This window comes from Brachionichthys hirsutus, chromosome 7, assembly GCF_040956055.1.
Source record: "Brachionichthys hirsutus isolate HB-005 chromosome 7, CSIRO-AGI_Bhir_v1, whole genome shotgun sequence".
NCBI classification, from domain to species: Eukaryota; Metazoa; Chordata; class Actinopteri; order Lophiiformes; family Brachionichthyidae; genus Brachionichthys; species Brachionichthys hirsutus.
Window position 1 is genome coordinate 2,640,516 of NC_090903.1, and position 18,894 is coordinate 2,659,409.

Consider the following 18,894-nt stretch of genomic DNA (forward strand, 5'->3'; position numbering starts at 1 on the left):
CTTTTGGGTTGAAGCGCTGTCATTGGCTGAAGATCAAAAGGAATCCAATGTATTCATGAGAATGGCACCTGGTAACTCCAACACCAACTCCAACACCACCACCACCAACTCCACCACCACCAACTCCACCAGCCCCACCACCCCCACCACCCCCACCACCAACACCACCAACACCACCACCAGCTCCGCCAGCCCCACCCCCACCCCCACCAGCTCCACCAGCCCCACCACCAACTCCACCACCCCCACCCCCACCACCAACTCCACCACCACCACCAACTCCACCACCACCAACTCCACCACCACCAACTCCAACACCACCAACACCACCACCAGCTCCACCAGCCCCACCACCAACTCCACCAACACCACCAACACCACCACCAGCTCCGCCAGCCCCACCCCCACCCCCACCAGCTCCACCAGCCCCACCACCAACTCCACCACCCCCACCCCCACCACCAACTCCACCACCACCACCAACTCCACCACCACCACCACCCCCACCACCCCCACCCCCACCCCCACCACCCCCACCACCACCACCCCCACCACCACCACCCCCACCACCCCCACCACCACCACCACCACCCCCACCCCCACCACCACCACCCCCACCCCCACCCCCACCACCACCACCCCCACCCCCACCACCATCACCACCACCAGCACAACTAATGGAACCACTGCTCTTCCCACAACAACTCCTCCAACTCCTTTAGTTGTGGGAAGCTACAACGTCACGAATGGCAAAGTGGTTTGTGTGGTGGCTCGCATGGGGCTGCAAATCCAACTGGGTCCCACTGAGGTACTTGTCTTTTGTCGGAATCAACGCGAGAGCAGATGGGCCAAAGGGCCGCGACATCTTTACGTCGTGTTACGCTAGCAGGTCTGGATTTGTTCCGCTATGCTTGTCTTCACCAAGACTTGTAGAGCGTTTTGGATTTCGGACTCAGCCTTCGGCAATGCCGTGTTCGGCGCCGTACTCTCAGGAATTGAGACGATATTTTTCTGCATAATTAGATTTCGGCAATGTGATGTGTTTAATAATCAGGGGAGGTTTGACATTGGCCTGTCCTTTGACGATTGTAGCATCACTTGTGAGACGGGTCACTCTCAACTTAGTCTCTTCTTCTTCCAGGTCTTCACTGTTAATCCACAAATGACCGAAGTAACTGGTTCTTGTCAAGACAACATCGCGTCCTTCAACCTCACCTTCAGTGAGGGCTGCATCGCCTTCTCATTCAACAAGGTAGGATACAAAGGTGACGAGAGCCATGGAGGTCTACCTTCCTCTCAACGGTATCGGATTTCTGACTTCCTCGACACTTGGTATTTTATTAAAGGAAATGAAATGCTGTGATCTTGATAAAGGCTTTAGTTTTTACACGAGTAACTAGCTGTTTACCGGTCATGGTAACCTAACAGAGAACCCTGAGTCAGAGGAGAACTTTTGAAAAGGGAAATTTTGTTGACAAACCAGTTCTTCGAGCATGTGACCGGGAGGAAGGCTTACCCGTCCCCTTTCATACGTCTGTTGAAGAAGCTGCCCAAATGATTTAGAACCTATTGTTCATTAGTTCAGACGTACCATCCAGGCACTGTAATCCCTGCAGAGTCGTATTTAGTTACCATGACCTTGGTGTCAAATCTGCAACAGCCACAGATTGTGGTTTCCTGTCTGATGTGGAACCGGTGAAATGTCGGTGCAGGTTCTCAGTCATCGAGGTAAATCACCAAGAGCAAAAAACAACGAATCAAGCGAAGACGTTTCAGCGCTTTTATTAAAGCGAGACTGAAATACTGAGTTTTCTTTGACTACGAGAATAAAATGAACATAAGACTAGAACTGCATTAACTTGTTGAAAGGGTAGAATATGGGACCTTTAATGTCACTGTTTTTTTATTCCCACAATAAAATGAGTACCTCTTATGTTCTGTCACCAGAGCACTGCAGATAACGAAGTCTTCGTTGATACCCTGGCCTTCAATCTCAATTACCCTAGTAAGTCAGGAACACTCATTTGATTTGCTGTCGTTTTAGTAAATTATATTTGAAGTCCTCTGATTGGGGTCTGCATTTGCGAGTGGCTCGTTATTGTGGAACGTTGAAAGACTTGAAATGCAAAGTACGGGAAGTGAGAGACCAACTTCCTTCTCGAGTGGGTCACCACCTGACAAGAATCTGGAACCGCAGCATGCGATGCCAACCGGCTTTTCCACCGGTGCAACCTGAACTGTCTGGCTCTTGTTCGGTTTCCCTCATGGGAGTGGCTGTTCCTTCCTGAAAGCGCACCATCTGTTTAACTCTTGCAGGTAACAACCGCAATGCTGCCAACACGTCGGTGCATCTCTTCAAGGCGAGGGTGGGCCACTCCTACTCCTGCAGCAATGAGTCCATCTACATGGGGAACGGGCTGTACCTCAATGCCACTGCAGTCAGGCTGCAGGCCTTCGACCTGACTGAAGCAATGGAGTTTGGCTCACGTAAGTGTCATCAAGAAGTCCAAGTATTTACTTTGATTCAGAACAAAATAAATCATTTTGGCTTGAGAGCCTTTTATAATGGAGTATCTATACGAAGTATATATAGTCAATAAAAGCATATGCAAATGTTCACCTCCTGATCAATGGCTAAATAGAATTAGTCAAAAGTAAAGAACTAAGCGGTTCCCAGATGTTTTTAAAATGACAAATCATTGAAGCCCAAACCACAAAAGACCTGATCTATAAATGCAAGAAAATCAATGAACTTCGAGCCATTTTTGCTGAGTCAACATCGTTTGACTCTCTAAGGCGTAAAGTAGACATTTCAAGGCGAGACTCTGAGACATCTGCAGGTGCAACTGTTCTAAACCGGGTCTGCCTGAATCGCCCCTGAGGTCATCACTTTTTCACGCACTTGCCCTAGTAATTATTATTCTTTGTACTGCATCCCTCCTCAGATATAGTGATATACCGGTACTGTATATGAGGATATATGAATTGATTATTAAACGGTAATCATGGCATCGTGATGTTTATAAATCAGAATGCTGCCAGACCTGATCATCGGATTAAAGCAGCTAGAGGCGTAGTCAGCAGAACAAGGAGACTAAACATGCGCTGCATTGATCTATTTAAACTGATCTCAGTAGATCAATAGTATGTTACCAATAAACCTGATATGATGGGGATGAATCATTTTGCTTTCAGTCAAAAGTTTCAGTGGAATAGGCCAGTGTCACATATCACATGCTACCTGTAGAACCACAGATCACACGCTACCTGTAGAACCACAGATCACACGCTACCTGTAGAACCACAGATCACACGCTACCTGTAGAACCGCAGATCACACGCTACCTGTAGAACCACAGATCACACGCTACATGTAGAACTGCAGATCACACGCTACATGTAGAACCACAGATCACATGTAGAACCACAGATCACACGCTACCTGTAGAACAACAGATCACACGCTACCTGTAGAACTGCAGATCACACGCTACATGTAGAACCACAGATCACATGTAGAACCACAGATCACATGTAGAACCGCAGATCACACGCTACATGTAGAACCACAGATCACACGCTACATGTAGAACCACAGATCACACGCTACCTGTAGAACCGCAGATCACACGCTACATGTAGAACCACAGATCACATGTAGAACCACATATCACACGCTACCTGTAGAACCGCAGATCACACGCTACCTGTAGAACCGCAGATCACATGTAGAACCAGAGATCACATGTAGAACCAGAGATCACACGCTACATGTAGAACCACAGATCGCATGTAGAACCGCAGATCACGTGCTACCTGTAGAACCACAGGTCACATGTAGAACCACAGATCACATGTAGAACCAGAGATCACACGCTACATGTAGAACCACAGATCACATGTAGAACCGCAGATCACATGCTACATTTAGAACCACAGATCACATGTAGAACCGCAGATCACACGCTACATGTAGAACCACAGATCACATGTAGAACCGCAGATCACACGCTACATGTAGAACCAGAGATTACACGCTACATGTAGAACCACAGATCACATGTAGAACCACAGATCACACGCTACATGTAGAACCAGAGATCACACGCTACATGTAGAACCACAGATCACATGTAGAACCAGAGATCACACGCTACACGTAGAACCACAGATCACATGTAGAACCGCAGATCACATGCTACATGTAGAACCAGAGATCACACGCTACACGGAGAACCACAGATCACATGTAGAACCGCAGATCACACGCTACATGTAGAACCAGAGATCACACGCTACATGTAGAACCACAGATCACACGTAGAACCAGAGATCACACGCTACATGTAGAACCACAGATCACATGTATAACCGCAGATCACACGCTACATGTAGAACCACAGATCACATGTAGAACCGCAGATCACACGCTACATGTAGAACCAGAGATCACACGCTACATGTAGAACCACAGATCACATGTAGAACCGCAGATCACACGCTACATGTAGAACCAGAGATCACACGCTACATGTAGAACCACAGATCACACGTAGAACCAGAGATCACACGCTACATGTAGAACCACAGATCACATGTAGAGCCGCAGATCACGCGCTACCTGTCGAACCACAGATCACACGCTACATTTAGAACCACAGATCACATGTAGAACCGCAGATCACACGCTACATGTAGAACCGCAGATCACACGCTACATGTAGAACCAGAGATCACACGCTACATGTAGAACCACAGATCACATGTAGAACCGCAGATCACACGCTACATGTAGAACCACAGATCACATGTAGAACCAGAGATCACACGCTACACGTAGAACCACAGATCACATGTAGAACCGCAGATCACACGCTACATGTAGAACCAGAGATCACACGCTACACGTAGAACCACAGATCACATGTAGAACCAGAGATCACACGCTACACGTAGAACCACAGATCACATGTAGAACCGCAGATCACACGCTACATGTAGAACCAGAGATCACACGCTACATGTAGAACCACAGATCACATGTAGAACCGCAGATCACACGCTACATGTAGAACCACAGATCACATGTATAACCGCAGATCACACGCTACACGTAGAACCACAGATCACATGTAGAACCGCAGATCACACGCTACATGTAGAACCAGAGATCACACGCTACATGTAGAACCACAGATCACACGTAGAACCAGAGATCACACGCTACATGTAGAACCACAGATCACACGTAGAACCAGAGATCACACGCTACATGTAGAACCACAGATCACATGTATAACCGCAGATCACACGCTACATGTAGAACCAGAGATCACACGCTACACGTAGAACCATAGATCACATGTAGAACCGCAGATCACACGCTACATGTAGAACCAGAGATCACACGCTACATGTAGAACCACAGATCACACGTAGAACCAGAGATCACACGCTACATGTAGAACCACAGATCACATGTATAACCGCAGATCACACGCTACATGTAGAACCACAGATCACATGTAGAACCGCAGATCACACGCTACATGTAGAACCAGAGATCACACGCTACATGTAGAACCACAGATCACACGTAGAACCAGAGATCACACGCTACATGTAGAACCACAGATCACATGTAGAACCGCAGATCACACGCTACATGTAGAACCAGAGATCACACGCTACATTTAGAACCACAGATCACATGTGGAACCAGAGATCACACGCTACATGTAGAACCGCAGATCACATGTCGAACCACAGATCACATGTAGAACCGCAGATCGCGCGCTACCTGTAGAACCACAGATCACATGTCGAACCACATATCACATGTAGAGCCGCAGATCACGCGCTACCTGTCGAACCACAGATCACACGCTACATTTAGAACCACAGATCACATGTAGAACCGCAGATCACACGCTACATGTAGAACCACAGATCACATGTCGAACCGCAGATCACATGTCGAACCACAGATCACGCGCTACCTGTAAGATCACGCGCTACCTGTCGAACGGGCCAGACAGGTTTAACTACAGTCGGTGAAACACAACATTTGGAGGTCTGTTGCTGCCTTTATTAAAATTAGTCAATATCTAAACATATAAAAAATTGTCAGATCTCATTTTACAGTTGTGTTTTTCAACATGTAATCCCAAATAGTTTTTTCAAAGTTCTGTATAGTGATGAAAGTGAAATGGAATTTTTATTTGGTGGTCCATGGCTTCTTTGGTGTTTGTTGTGTGACGTAACTTTGATGTTTTCCCAGCTGATTTCTGTGCAGCAGACCAGCATGACTACCGTGCTGCCATCGCGGTAGGAATAACGTTGCTGGTGCTCATCATCATCGTGGTGGTGGCCTACCTGCTGAGTCGCAGAAAGAGGGCCGCTGGCTACCAGCCTCTGTGAGGAACGCTGGCACCGGCCCACCTGGGGAGAAGGGACACTTCTATCAAAGCTAAACCTGCCATTTTCCCATCTTTGGTTTATTATTGTACGCTCTAATGAAGATTTGAACCAGGCATCCCCTCTCAGGTTGCACTGATTAATATTGATCAATACTGCACGTTATATCAAGTCAAAGTAGCCTCAAACCTAAATAAAAACCTCTTCATATTTTTTATAAACCCCTTTTTAAAATAAATGCACAATTTGGTCTGGTTAGTAATATTAACTTAAATGTTTAGATTAAAAATTAAACCTGCAAGTTTAAGTGCCATTATTTTTTTTATTTGTTTATGTATCTATTTTTGTTTTAATATTCCACATACATAATATAGACTTTATTCATGTGTGTTTTTAAAATCAAGGTGTAAACAATATTTTTCTAAATTTCACAATTTATTTGCAAATACTTTTTGAAAAATCATACGATAATTTTACCCAAAATTACAGGTGACTCCAGAACTATATTCTCATGTAAAGCGCTGTTATGGAGGACATTAATATTACTACGCAAATATAGAATTAACATCTTCATAGACAAACCTGACCACAAATTCTCATTAGAATTTATTTTTGTTTTGCTGAACCCTACATTCTACTTACTAACCAGTGAAAATATTGATTGGTTGTCGCTCATATGTAGACAGATTTTGATCATAGGTTGCCGACCCCTGATTTAGATTAAACCTAAGACACGCGTGTCATGCCTGGCGCGGGAGGGTATTTATGGTGACACGTGGCGATACAAAGAATATTGTATTTTATTGAATTTGTAAGGCAGTAACCAGAACACACCGCTAGGTGGTGCTGTAGGTCCTTCGTAGGACACCGTAGGTTACTGCTGTTCCCCGGAGGGCGGTGTCTAGCGCAGTTTTCTCATAGTGAAACAAGGAAAGCCATTCGCTGACGGAGAACACAGGAAGGAGGCTTTCCTGTCGACTGCAGTAAGTTGTGTGTCTCCTACACAACACTGATTTATAGATATGCACTATTACCTATAACGATCAACTAAGTACTTAGTTAAGTGAAACATGTTTAAATACGGCAAAAAAAGTATTTTGTGTGTTGGCACTCTGGGCTTGAGTATATTGTAAAGTGGGAAAGGTTGCCGACCCCTGAGCTAAATGATATACTTCACACAAGTTGTTGAAAAAGTGTGTTCTCTTGTTTTGGCATTATTGTTTTAATATGTGTGTGTTATTTGTGTGTTGCTTTAATTGATCAAATCTGATCTCTCATCCAGGGATAAAAAAAAAAAAGAAGTGATGTACTTTCCTACTTTGTCAAAAACAAACTTTCTTTGCACTTAATCATCAGAAAGGGAAAACTATAAGGGCATTTTTCAGGGATTATTCATATTGCCTTGCAATAATTGCACTGATTGCTGTCCCAACAGTACTTTTGTATTTTTCATTCTATGTATATATTTGTATGGTTATTTTCCACAATACTGCTGATATTGACCTGGAGATAAAGGGAACTTCCACCAAAGCTCAAGCTGCCATTTTCCCATCTTTGGTTAAACTGTTTTATTGTCGTCTCTGATCCGGAACGCATTTGTGTTGCGTCACACGTTTACCCGCCGTTTGCTTTTAGCTAGTTCCGACAGGCAGTAGAAAGATCTTCTCACCCAAGTCTTGACACAAAAACATGTCTGTTCTAAAATGATGAATTGATCCTTTAAAATTTAAAGGATCAATTCATCATAATGAATTGCTGAAAGCTTCTCAGATGAATAATAGAAGGCTGCACTGATATTGTTGGGTTAGGGTTAGGGTTTCTCATTTGCCTCCACCCCGTGCTTCATTGCTCCCATTCCCAGATACAGTAATATCTTGGCATACGAGTTTAATTTGTTCCTGGAACTCAAAATACTCGTATGTCAAATTAATTTTTTCAATATAGAATAACAAAATAAAAATGTGTGTCCGTTCCGTCCGTCTAAGAACACCAACGACCGGGTCGGAGCCTCAAAGGGTGGGAGGCAACAGGCAGATTGCTCGTCCGCTTGTTCGAGGACACAACGTGTCGTTCATTTCTTTCTGTGCCAAATCACAGCAGCCAATCGCGGCCCGAGTTTGAAGCAGCTGCTGTGTCGTCACGCCGGAGTCACGTTACAGGGCGGGGCGGGGCGCATCGCAGCGCCGCGTTCGTTCCGTCCCGGAGGTTCGGGGTTCGGACCTGCAGCCCGACCGGCGCATTCACGCGCAGGAGAGGAGCCGTTCGAGCGGCGACGCTGAACATGGCAGGTAAACGACGCGACGCACCGGAAGCTCCTCACGGAGGATCCGCGTGACGACATCCAGATGTTGAAACTGACTTCCGGTGTGACCGTTAGCTCGAGCAGATTGGTTTTTACGCGAGCACACACACACGCACGCGCACAGTGACGTGCGGTGAGGTCTGTGGCTGGTCAGATTCTACCAGCTTTCTTCACACAAACACACACAGATAGGAGCTGAGAGAGAGAGAGAGAGAGAGTTTAATCGCGTTAATCTAATGTTTAATCTCTACATTTACTGCTTCTGTATTTCCGTTTTATAACGTGCTTTTATTCGTTGGGCTCTTTGGTGGAGTAAATGGTCAGCGAGCCCCTGAAGTGGACGCTGATTGGCTGTCATCGCGTTTAGGCTCGTTCAGCCCGAGCTGATAGGCTCCCATTGTAGGTGGGCCATTTGCGTCACTGAGTCAGTTACCCAGAAGGTGCATAGAAATATACTTTTGAATACAAGTTTCACCTGCTACGGATTGATGCTGCTAAAATGGCTGATTGAAACAGGGAAATAATAAATGTTATTGAGGGAAAAGAGTGAAAGATCAGGAGTTCTGAAAGGGAAAACATTTATTTGTTTGTTCTCTGCATAAATAAATATAAATACAACAGAGAAAAATGTGTGTTCAGACAGTGCAGCATTAGAATAAAAATACATATATACAATACACTTGTGCAAAAGTAATAAATAAAAAAGTTGTATATCTTTGTTTATTAATTCTGTTTCTAATTTATATTTTCTAATTTAAATTATATAATAAAAAGGCAGACTTAAATAGTTTCTGTTAAGATTCACCTTTTCATTACAGTAACTGCAGCAGCAAAAGGCAGTCGGCCACTAAAGTGTATCTTCAGAATAAACAATGGCCTAACTGACTGACTGAATATATATTCTACTTTAGTCTCTTAATGATCTTTGCGAGACCAACAGAGCGTGCGGAGCAGCAGCCCCTCGGCTCCTTCCTCCTTCCGTCCCGACGTTTGAAGCGAACCTTTGAACTCCGGCATACGTCTTCCATCATTTATGAATTCTTGCTTTGACTGAAAGTCCAGTTTTAATACTTTTTTAGCTTTGATATAGCGTCTGCATCTTCCATTGTTGCGGTGCGACTTCCTAGTTTTGAACTCGCGTATTTCGTCGCTAGGACGAACATCGAGACGGGCTCACGCGCGCCTGTGTCCTGAGTCAGAGGTACCGGCAGCCTCACCTTGTGATGTTTCACTGCGGTTTCATGTCAAACCATTGAGACTAAATACGTTACAAACACGTTAAATACATGACTAAGACTGTTAAAAATAAGAGCATTTAATTAACGTGTCTACAAACATCATGTCTACAAAGCATCGCCGCACCTCGCATCTTCCGCTTGTATTTGAACAGGAAATATGCAGATTTAGTGATTTTAATTACTAAAAAGTGATTTGATTTTAGTAAATAAATTTACAGATCAGACAAATTGTTCAACAAATAATATTTAGTTGATCATCATTTGATTGTTTTACTTCTCATGATGGCAGGTGAGGCGCTGCCTCTCCTGACCGCACACACGCACGCACACACACACACACACACAATGTATTCATGTTACAGTGCTACACATGGAGCATATCGTCCCTCATGTGGTCTCCTTATTCCAGATGAAGCAGCCGAGGTGCAGGACACCATGAGCCCGGCTCAGAGCCCTCTGGTCGCGGTTACCTTCCAGAGAAACGTGCACAGGAAGGAGAAGTACCTGGAAGCGGAGCCCAAAGCTCTGGGGGTACTGTATGTTTCCACGTGGCTTTGAACGTGAACCGGTTTGTGACCTAGTGTGAATGATTCTCCCTGCTGTTCCAGATCACACAGATTGGTCTAAGCATGTTTCAGATCATTTGTGTCGCTGTGTTTCTGGCCAAAGACCTGACTCGTGTGCACACGGACATTCCGTTCTTCATCGCTTCTCTACTGGTAAGCAACATGCCTGACATTAATGACGCAAGGAGGACGTGAATGTGTTCCAACCATCCATCATCAAGTTTAGTTTCTGGAGCAAAAACCAGTCAGATGTATCTCACTGAACTCTGAGTGCAGATCCTCCAGCACAGAGATGTTTATACTGATGTGTTTTTATTTAAGTTGTAAACATTTTATTTTTTTACATTTTGAATATGGACATTGTTTTGAAGTTGTGACCCAACCAGGGCGTCTCCTGACTTTCACCTCCAGCCGCCCTGAGACACAGGATGCGTGGTTACAGAGAATAAATGAATGGAATCTTTCCTCAAATGCAGAATCAACACAATTTCACGTCTTTTCTATCTTACCAAATGCTGCAGTGTTGTGCCTGATAGGGATGATCGGAAATCGAGAGGGATTTCTCCCAGACGAGTTTCAGGAGGTGATTACAGACCGACCCAAACTACGGAGGGTTGACTGGATGGTTTGTTTCGCTGTTTTTGGGTTGATGAGAACCCAAAACCACCAGAATAGTGTAGAAACGTGGGAAAGTGAGTTTTTATAATATGGGACCTGTAAAGAAGGATCGGATTGGGTCTCTGTATCGGTTCAAAATCAATCAAATCAAATGACTCGGGCTCGAGGGCAAGAAAAACTTGATCGGGACGTCCCTAGTGACTGACTTCCATTGTTAATGAGCCTTTTGATAGGCGTCAGTAGTTTTTATTGATTGAGGCTGAGCAGAGTTTGTAGTCCTGAGCAAAGCAACGAGGGTTGGCCCAGAAGACAGACAGCAGGAATGCACGCATCTGGACTCTCTACCAGAGCTAGAACTGCAGAAGCCTGTTGGATGAGAGGAGAAACGATTGATTTACCGTGACCTGGATGACTGAGCACCGACACAGACAACGCGGTGATCCGTTGCCCGTGCCGGTCAGGTGACCTGAAAGGAGGGGCGAGTGTGTAGAAAGGTGATGAGTGTGGTTTGAGGAAGTGAAAGCTGCTTCGAGCTCTTTGGACGGCTTCCTCTTTGAAGCAACACTTGCTGTTTCGACATTGAAATGACAAAATGGCTGCTATAGAAGAAGTACGTCACTAAAGCGCAATAAGAACCCTTCAAATGCCAACGGTGCCGAACCCTAGAGGGCAGGAGGGTAGGCAATGGGGGCTGTCTTTGATGCGTACGCAGAGCAGGGCCATTACCGTGCTGTGATATTATGACAGGTTCAATGCATTCATATCATTGATCATCGCTTGATTTTGCCCCCTGCACCTTTTAGAGACGTCACTGGTGTGAGCGTGCGCCTGCAGAGCTGGGCGGAGGTCATGTGGTCTCTCAAAAGCCTCCCAGAATGCATTTTAATGTGTTGGTGTTTGCCCAGTCGAACCGCTGTCTGCTCGACTTTGATCCCGATTGCACAAGCAAATAAACGACTGTTCAGTCAAAAATAAATCATGTCTATTGATCAATACTTAGTGTAGTTTGGTTCCGCTTTTGCTCCGCCCTCCCCCCTCCGTTAGGGAGAACAGAGACTCCTGGCATCAAGAATGAATGTTATTCCGGTTCACTCGTCAATGAGACGGAGACAAAGGACAATATTTCAAAGGCTTTGTAACCCTGACCAACCGAAAGGGGGTTTGATTGAAGCAAATGTCTATTTGGAACCTGCTAATAACATCCAATAAACTCCCCCCCCCCCCTCTGGACTATGTCAGTCAGTCGACATCAATTTGTGTGTTTTGCTTTCTTAAGACACTCTTCACCTTGAACAGATTTTGGATTCTTCGTGGTAACTGGCCTTTTTGTTTTGCATTGTACATTATTTGTGTCGTTAAACTTGAGAATGTTTAATTGGATGAAAAGTTTATTTTTCCCATTGTTTATGCACATTGAAGAAAAAATACAGAAAACAAAAGTTTAGCTACATAATATATTATTTAAAACAAATCAGAAATCACATGCATCTAAATTGACCTACATTTTAAAGAAAGGACCTTCCTTGCATCCTCATATTAATGTAGTCCAGTCATCTCTTCCACAAAAGTCCGTTTGAAGCCAACACGGAAATATCACAGTCTAGATCAGGGGTCTAGACCAGGGGTGGGCAAACTTTTTGACTCGCGGGCCACAATGGGTTCTAAAATTAGCCAGAGGGGCGGGGCCAGGAACAGATGGACATGCAAAAGCCATTACATGAAAGGATTTGGCCTTTTACAGGTAGTATCACAGAGAAAAGGTCAAAGATTGGGGTTTAATTATAATAAAACTTAATTTAATGATACAATTTGGACAAGTTCGGCGGGCCGGATTAAATAGCCCAACGGGCCGCATATGGCCCCCGGGCCTTAGTTTGCCCATGCCTGGTCTAGACTCTCACACATATAATGATGGTGGCTGTGCATATTGAAACGGAGGCCCGTTCTTTCATTGTTCTTGGACAGTGGCGGTGGAAGAGCGTGCTCGGTTGGTGACTTCCTGTTTGATTGTGTGACTCGTGCTCTTAGGTGGTAATCGCCGGCAGCGTGGCGGTGGCAGCACAGAACCTGCATTTGCCGACGGTGAGTTGCTAACAGGATCGGCCATAATACCTTGTGATACAAGCCTGTTTCCAAAAGAGTTGGCACGTTGAAGGGTCACCCGAAACAGTGTGTGATGATTTGTAACCCGAACCCTCGAACCTCCGTGGGGGCAACGCTCCCGATGAAAGGTCTGCGTTGAATCGACTAGTTAACTAACTAGCATCTGACTTCGAGCTTATCGGTGGGATGTTTGTATTACTCTGATGGTTATTGACCGCTAGACCATAGCGTAAGTTCTATTAACATTTTCTTCCGTAGACTATTGTCATATAGTTCCAGATTATTGCTCTTATTTTGAAATGAAGTCACAGCCACAACGTGATACTACTGTACATTTCATCTGGAACAAACTGAGTAATTTCCACATAAGGCCACCAAAAACGTAATCAATGAAAGAGGGAGTGCAGCAACTCGTACTTCTTGACTCCCGTAGCACCTTGCTACATCTTTAACAAAAAAAAAGCCGTAAGAAAAGCCTTCACTGAAATACTTGTTATCCTTGAAAAATGGGACAGAAGCATCGCCCGCCAGCTTTTCCATTATTATCCATTTTGATGAAATGTTTTCTCAGTGACGCTCTGCCTGCATTAGGGGGGGGGGGGCGTGTCACAGAAAGGTCAATGTGGAGTGACCGGTTTACCTACATTGTGTTATTTGGTGAGTGGGGAGAACACGCAGACCGTCCCCGGCTGGGATGGAACCATGGCCCTTCTTACCGCTAGACAAACGGGTACATGGTTCCAGGTGAGCGGCCCTCGTGTTCACCTTTACCTTTACTGTACTTCAGGGTGACATTTTTTCATCTCGATCAGCCAGATAGATTTGGGGGTCAAACAAGTCACGCGTCAATTTAAAGATGAGCGCTGCGCTAAGGTTGTGTCTCCTGCGTCTCTCAGCTCAGAGCCTGCTTGGGGATGCAGATTGTGGCCAGCGGCGCCACCATCTTCAACTTTATCCTCGCAGTGGTTAAAATGGAGGACACCCCATCTGAATGCTGGCGTTATTACCATGACAACTTCACCGTAAACTATGGTGAAACCTGCCGGGACATTGAGGTGAGCTATGGTTTCACTGGAATGAACTACTATTGTACTTTATGCAGGCAAGGTCGGGTTACGTTCCTGTATTCAGAGCTGGGTTTGTTTTGCACCTCAGTGAGGCCAAAGTGATTTACGCTTCCCGCGTCTGGGTTGTGTTAGGAAAATTAGGTTTTGATTATCCCGTCACTAACTCACCTCCTCCTTCCCTTCTTCTAGTATTTTATTCAGGAAAAAGAAATACCCACCTGATTTCCACAACATGCTTTAAATGGTATAATCTATAGAAATTCAGGCACAAAACAATAAAGTAAAAAAAAGTATGAATGAAATGAAAATGAAAAACATTTTACTGGAGGAAACAACAGACGAAAAGAAAGAATTAGAGGTTTGTCCTACATAGAATGTTTCCAGTGGGTAAGCAACAAAACACAGCCAGTATAAAGGGGGGGGTTAGCCTATCAAAGCTAAACCTGAACGATGACTGGGGGGGCGGGGCACGGCCCAAGTGAGACCACACCCCAACCCCTGTAGGGTTGGTCGGTCTTGGTGGAGGTGCTTTTCTCGTGTCTATGCTACACTGCATGGATGCAAACACGAAACATTTTCAGTTGAGTGAGATGTGAGCAGCAGAGACGAAAGTGGAACAACGGTCGGAGCTTTTCTTTCATGCATCTTCTCCGCGCTTCACGCCCGTGGTCCTTGCAGAACACCCACGCCCACTTTCACGCGGAGAGCATGGTCACTCAGGTTGTCCTGCTGGCGATCTCTGCAACGCTGGCGATCTACTGCTGCAAGGTGGTCAACTGCTGCACGCCAGCTCCCAAAATGGTGAGTAAGCCCTCATCCTGGCCGGGGCACGTTCGTTGTAGACCGGGGTACCGACCCGCTCTGGGCTTCTTCTATTTGATTATGTAGATTGTTTATCCAAAAAGTGAAGTGGAACACTATGGCATGCTACAAATTTGCAAGTTCATAAAAAAAAAAACAGGCCGCACGGTGGCGTAGTGGCTAGCGCTGTCGCCTACCAGCAAGAAACGGAGCTTATACGTTCTCCGTGTTCTCTCGTTCTCCAAAACATGCGATGGAGGTGAAGTATTGACTAAACGACCTTCTTCAAGATGTTTGAGATGAAAGGCAGCTTCAAAATTTGGCCTTTAATGTGTCACCTGAGTCTGATTGAGAGGAGACAGGCGAGAACCTCGTTAAACAAGAAGAGGAACCGCATCTCGAGGGGATCCCGATGCCTCGACTCGCCGATGTGAAGTGGAACCGCATCTCGAGGGGATCCCGATGCCTCGACTCGCCGATGTGAAGAGGAACCGCATCACGAGGGGATCCCGATGCCTCGACTCGCCGATGTGAAGAGGAACCGCATCTCGAGGGGATCCCGATGCCTCGACTCGCCGATGTGAAGAGGAACCGCATCTCGAGGGGATCCCGATGCCTCGACTCGCCGATGTGAAGAGGAACCGCATCACGAGGGGATCCCGATGCCTCGACTCGCCGATGTGAAGAGGAACCGCATCTCGAGGGGATCCCGATGCCTCGACTCGCCGATGTGAAGAGGAACCGCATCACGAGGGGATCCCGATGCCTCGACTCGCCGATGTGAAGAGGAACCGCATCTCGAGGGGATCCCGATGCCTCGACTCGCCGATGTGAAGAGGAACCGCATCTCGAGGGGATCCCGATGCCTCGACTCGCCGATGTGAAGAGGAACCGCATCTCGAGGGGATCCCGATGCCTCGACTCGCCGATGTGAAGAGGAACCGCATCTCGAGGGGATCCCGATGCCTCGACTCGCCGATGTGAAGAGGAACCGCATCTCGAGGGGATCCCAATGCCTCGACTCGCCGATGTGAAGAGGAACCGCATCTCGAGGGGATCCCAATGCCTCGACTCGCCGATGTGAAGAGGAACCGCATCTCGAGGGGATCCCGATGCCTCGACTCGCCGATGTGAAGAGGAACCGCATCACGAGGGGATCCCGATGCCTCGACTCGCCGATGTGAAGAGGAACCGCATCTCGAGGGGATCCCAATGCCTGAGTTTCTCACGTCACGATTAACATTTTCACGGCAGTTCCTGCGTTTCTCAGAACAATCAGAAACTGAAAAACGTAGTGAAGAACCTGCAAAAACAAAACAACTGCTCAAACTCGTTAGTCCATTCCTCAAAGGCAAGTCTTCATGTCAGTGTCGTCAAAAGGAGACGCCTCGACACCATCGGTGATGAAGAAGAGTCAAACGGCTTCATCACGTTTTCATTATGACACTTTATTCTGTGTTCTCCAATAAAGGAGCGTAAGAACTTCTCCTTCTCCTCTAACTCACCTCCTACCTGTGGAGCGTAAGAACTTCTCCTTCTCCTCTAACTCACCTCCTACCTGTGGAGCGTAAGAACTTCTCCTTCTCCTCTAACTCACCTCCTACCTGTGGAGCGTAAGAACTTCTCCTTCTCCTCTAACTCACCTCCTACCTGTGGAGCGTAAGAACTTCTCCTTCTCCTCTAACTCACCTCCTACCTGTGGAGCGTAAGAACTTCTCCTCCTCCTCTAACTCACCTCCTACCTGTGGAGCGTAAGAACTTCTCCTCCTCCTCGAACTCACCTCCTACCTGTGGAGCGTAAGAACTTCTCCTTCTCCTCTAACTCACCTCCTACCTGTGGAGCGTAAGAACTTCTCCTCCTCCTCTAACTCACCTCCTACCTGTGGAGCGTAAGAACTTCTCCTCCTCCTCGAACTCACCTCCTACCTGTGGAGCGTAAGAACTTCTCCTCCTCTAACTCACCTCCTACCTGTGGAGCGTAAGAACTTCTCCTTCTCCTCTAACTCACCTCCTACCTGTGGAGCGTAAGAACTTCTCCTCCTCCTCTAACTCACCTCCTACCTGTGGAGCGTAAGAACTCCTCCTCCTCCTCTAACTCACCTCCTACCTGTGGAGCGTAAGAACTTCTCCTTCTCCTAACTCACCTCCTACCTGTGGAGCGTAAGAACTTCTCCTCCTCCTCTAACTCACCTCCTACCTGTGGAGCGTAAGAACTTCTCCTTCTCCTCTAACTCACCTCCTACCTGCGGAGCGTAAGAACTTCTCCTTCTCCTCTAACTCACCTCCTACCTGTGGAGCGTAAGAACTTCTCCTTCTCCTCTAACTCACCTCCTACCTGTGGAGCGTAAGAACTTCTCCTTCTCCTCTAACTCACCTCCTACCTGTGGAGCGTAAGAACTTCTCCTTCTCCTCTAACTCACCTCCTACCTGTGGAGCGTAAGAACTTCTCCTTCTCCTCTAACTCAATCTCCAGCTTCAAACTCATCAGTCTCTCCGACACTCGATTCTCCTCTAGAACATTCTGCACCAACTCCTTCAAGATAACTCCTCCTCCATTCCTCTTTCCTCTCCTCCGTTATAAACAACTTGAATCCTGCTCCTCTGCTTCTAGCCTTGCTTCCTTTCCTCCTGGTCTCCTGGACACACATCAACCTTCCTCCTCTTCATCAACTCTGGTACAAACTGTGATTTCAGTGCGACAGACCGCCTTGAAGACTGCACTAGAAAGTAGAACAACATCCATGGCTTCAGTTCCTTCTCTTTCTTGTCTCTATTTCAGCCGGTGATAACAGTACAAGTTCCACCCGTCCAGCAGTAAGGAGACACGGCGGCGGGGACGGCGGGGGGGGACGGCGGCGGGGGGGGGCAGGGGCAAAGGACAGCGCCATGCACACGCTGCACAAAGTTACAGCGGCGGGCGCTCATCAAAATGTTCAAACTGCTTCAGTGAAATCACCTTGAGTGGAGACGAGCCAATAAGAGAAGAGTATCGTCTCGTGTTCTGATCGCCTTCTCATCGTCAAGGAGAGTGTGTGTTCCAAACCAATACACACAGCTTCAAGCGCAGTACTTCAGTATTATACGCTCTTATATTCTCCTGTATAAATATATACATTTAAATTAGATACAGCATATTATGTATCCCGTACTTCTCAAACATTAACTGCTCTGTATTATGCCGATTAAAATACTGCAGTGAACACAACGTATAACGGAGCGATGTCAGCTCTCCAGTGTTTGTTAGCACTGATGCCACGTTGTCATAGCAACAACGCGGTCAGCAGCAGAAAGTAACGAGGCATCGAATCGCTTGTAAATTCATCTTTTATTTTTTGAAAGTAAGATTGTGTTGTGTGTGCGGTGTTTGCGTGTCTGTTTTAAGGGTACAGTCACTTTCAAATACAGTATATCACATTAATTACACACCTTTAATAATGGTGATGAATACAAATATCATCTGTACACGTTAAGATATACGTAAGTGTCTAATATGCACCTGATAGTTTGGAGGAAAGGAAAAAAGATTCTATAAGTAAAGTGTTCTCTTCAGTGTCCTGCTCTGCCTGAAGAGTGTTTTATTGTCCAATAAAACATGTCAAATAATGAGAAGGGGGACATTCTCTGACTGCAGGGGGCGCTCACTTTACAGCACGTCCTGACTCATTACTTCACTTTGATTAATACAGAAACAATACTTTTAACTAGTACTTTTATCACCACAAATGACCTGCATGGAATTAAAAAAGTTAATACAATAAAGGTTTTATTATTTGTATTTGTGC

At 46.1% G+C, this 18,894-nt stretch overlaps 2 protein-coding genes across 3 annotated transcripts; both read left to right on the forward strand.

Annotated features, from left to right (window-relative positions):
* Positions 1–230: 230 nt before the first annotated feature.
* LOC137895820 (macrosialin-like) lies at positions 231–7,953 on the forward strand (the record flags this gene model as incomplete). The annotated part of the gene is given in 7 exon segments (XM_068741335.1): positions 231–257; positions 260–636; positions 724–808; positions 1,142–1,252; positions 1,948–2,005; positions 2,317–2,487; positions 6,281–7,953. Coding segments are annotated over 7 exon segments (969 nt in total), but the record flags the coding sequence as incomplete, so codon positions are not given.
* Positions 7,954–8,631: 678 nt separating this feature from the next.
* Positions 8,632–18,887, forward strand: LOC137895953 (membrane-spanning 4-domains subfamily A member 4A-like). Of its 2 annotated transcripts, XM_068741482.1 has the most exons (7): positions 8,632–8,705; positions 10,367–10,488; positions 10,566–10,676; positions 13,170–13,223; positions 14,141–14,299; positions 14,990–15,112; positions 17,892–18,887. In XM_068741482.1, the coding sequence occupies exons 1-7, from the start codon at positions 8,699–8,701 to the stop codon at positions 17,928–17,930; spliced, it is 615 nt and encodes a 204-aa protein (XP_068597583.1). In that variant the 5' UTR covers positions 8,632–8,698; the 3' UTR covers positions 17,931–18,887. The 2 variants fall into 2 exon arrangements, with proteins under 2 accessions (XP_068597583.1, XP_068597584.1); XM_068741483.1 differs by lacking the exon at positions 13,170–13,223.
* Positions 18,888–18,894: the final 7 nt, after the last annotated feature.

Bases quoted from the DNA above. Each gene is read 5' to 3' on its own strand.
- LOC137895953 (XM_068741482.1), top strand. The intron at 10,677-13,169 runs GTAAGCAACATG...TCGTGCTCTTAG, and splicing joins TCTTCATCGCTTCTCTACTG to GTGGTAATCGCCGGCAGCGT. The intron at 14,300-14,989 runs GTGAGCTATGGT...TGGTCCTTGCAG, and splicing joins AAACCTGCCGGGACATTGAG to AACACCCACGCCCACTTTCA.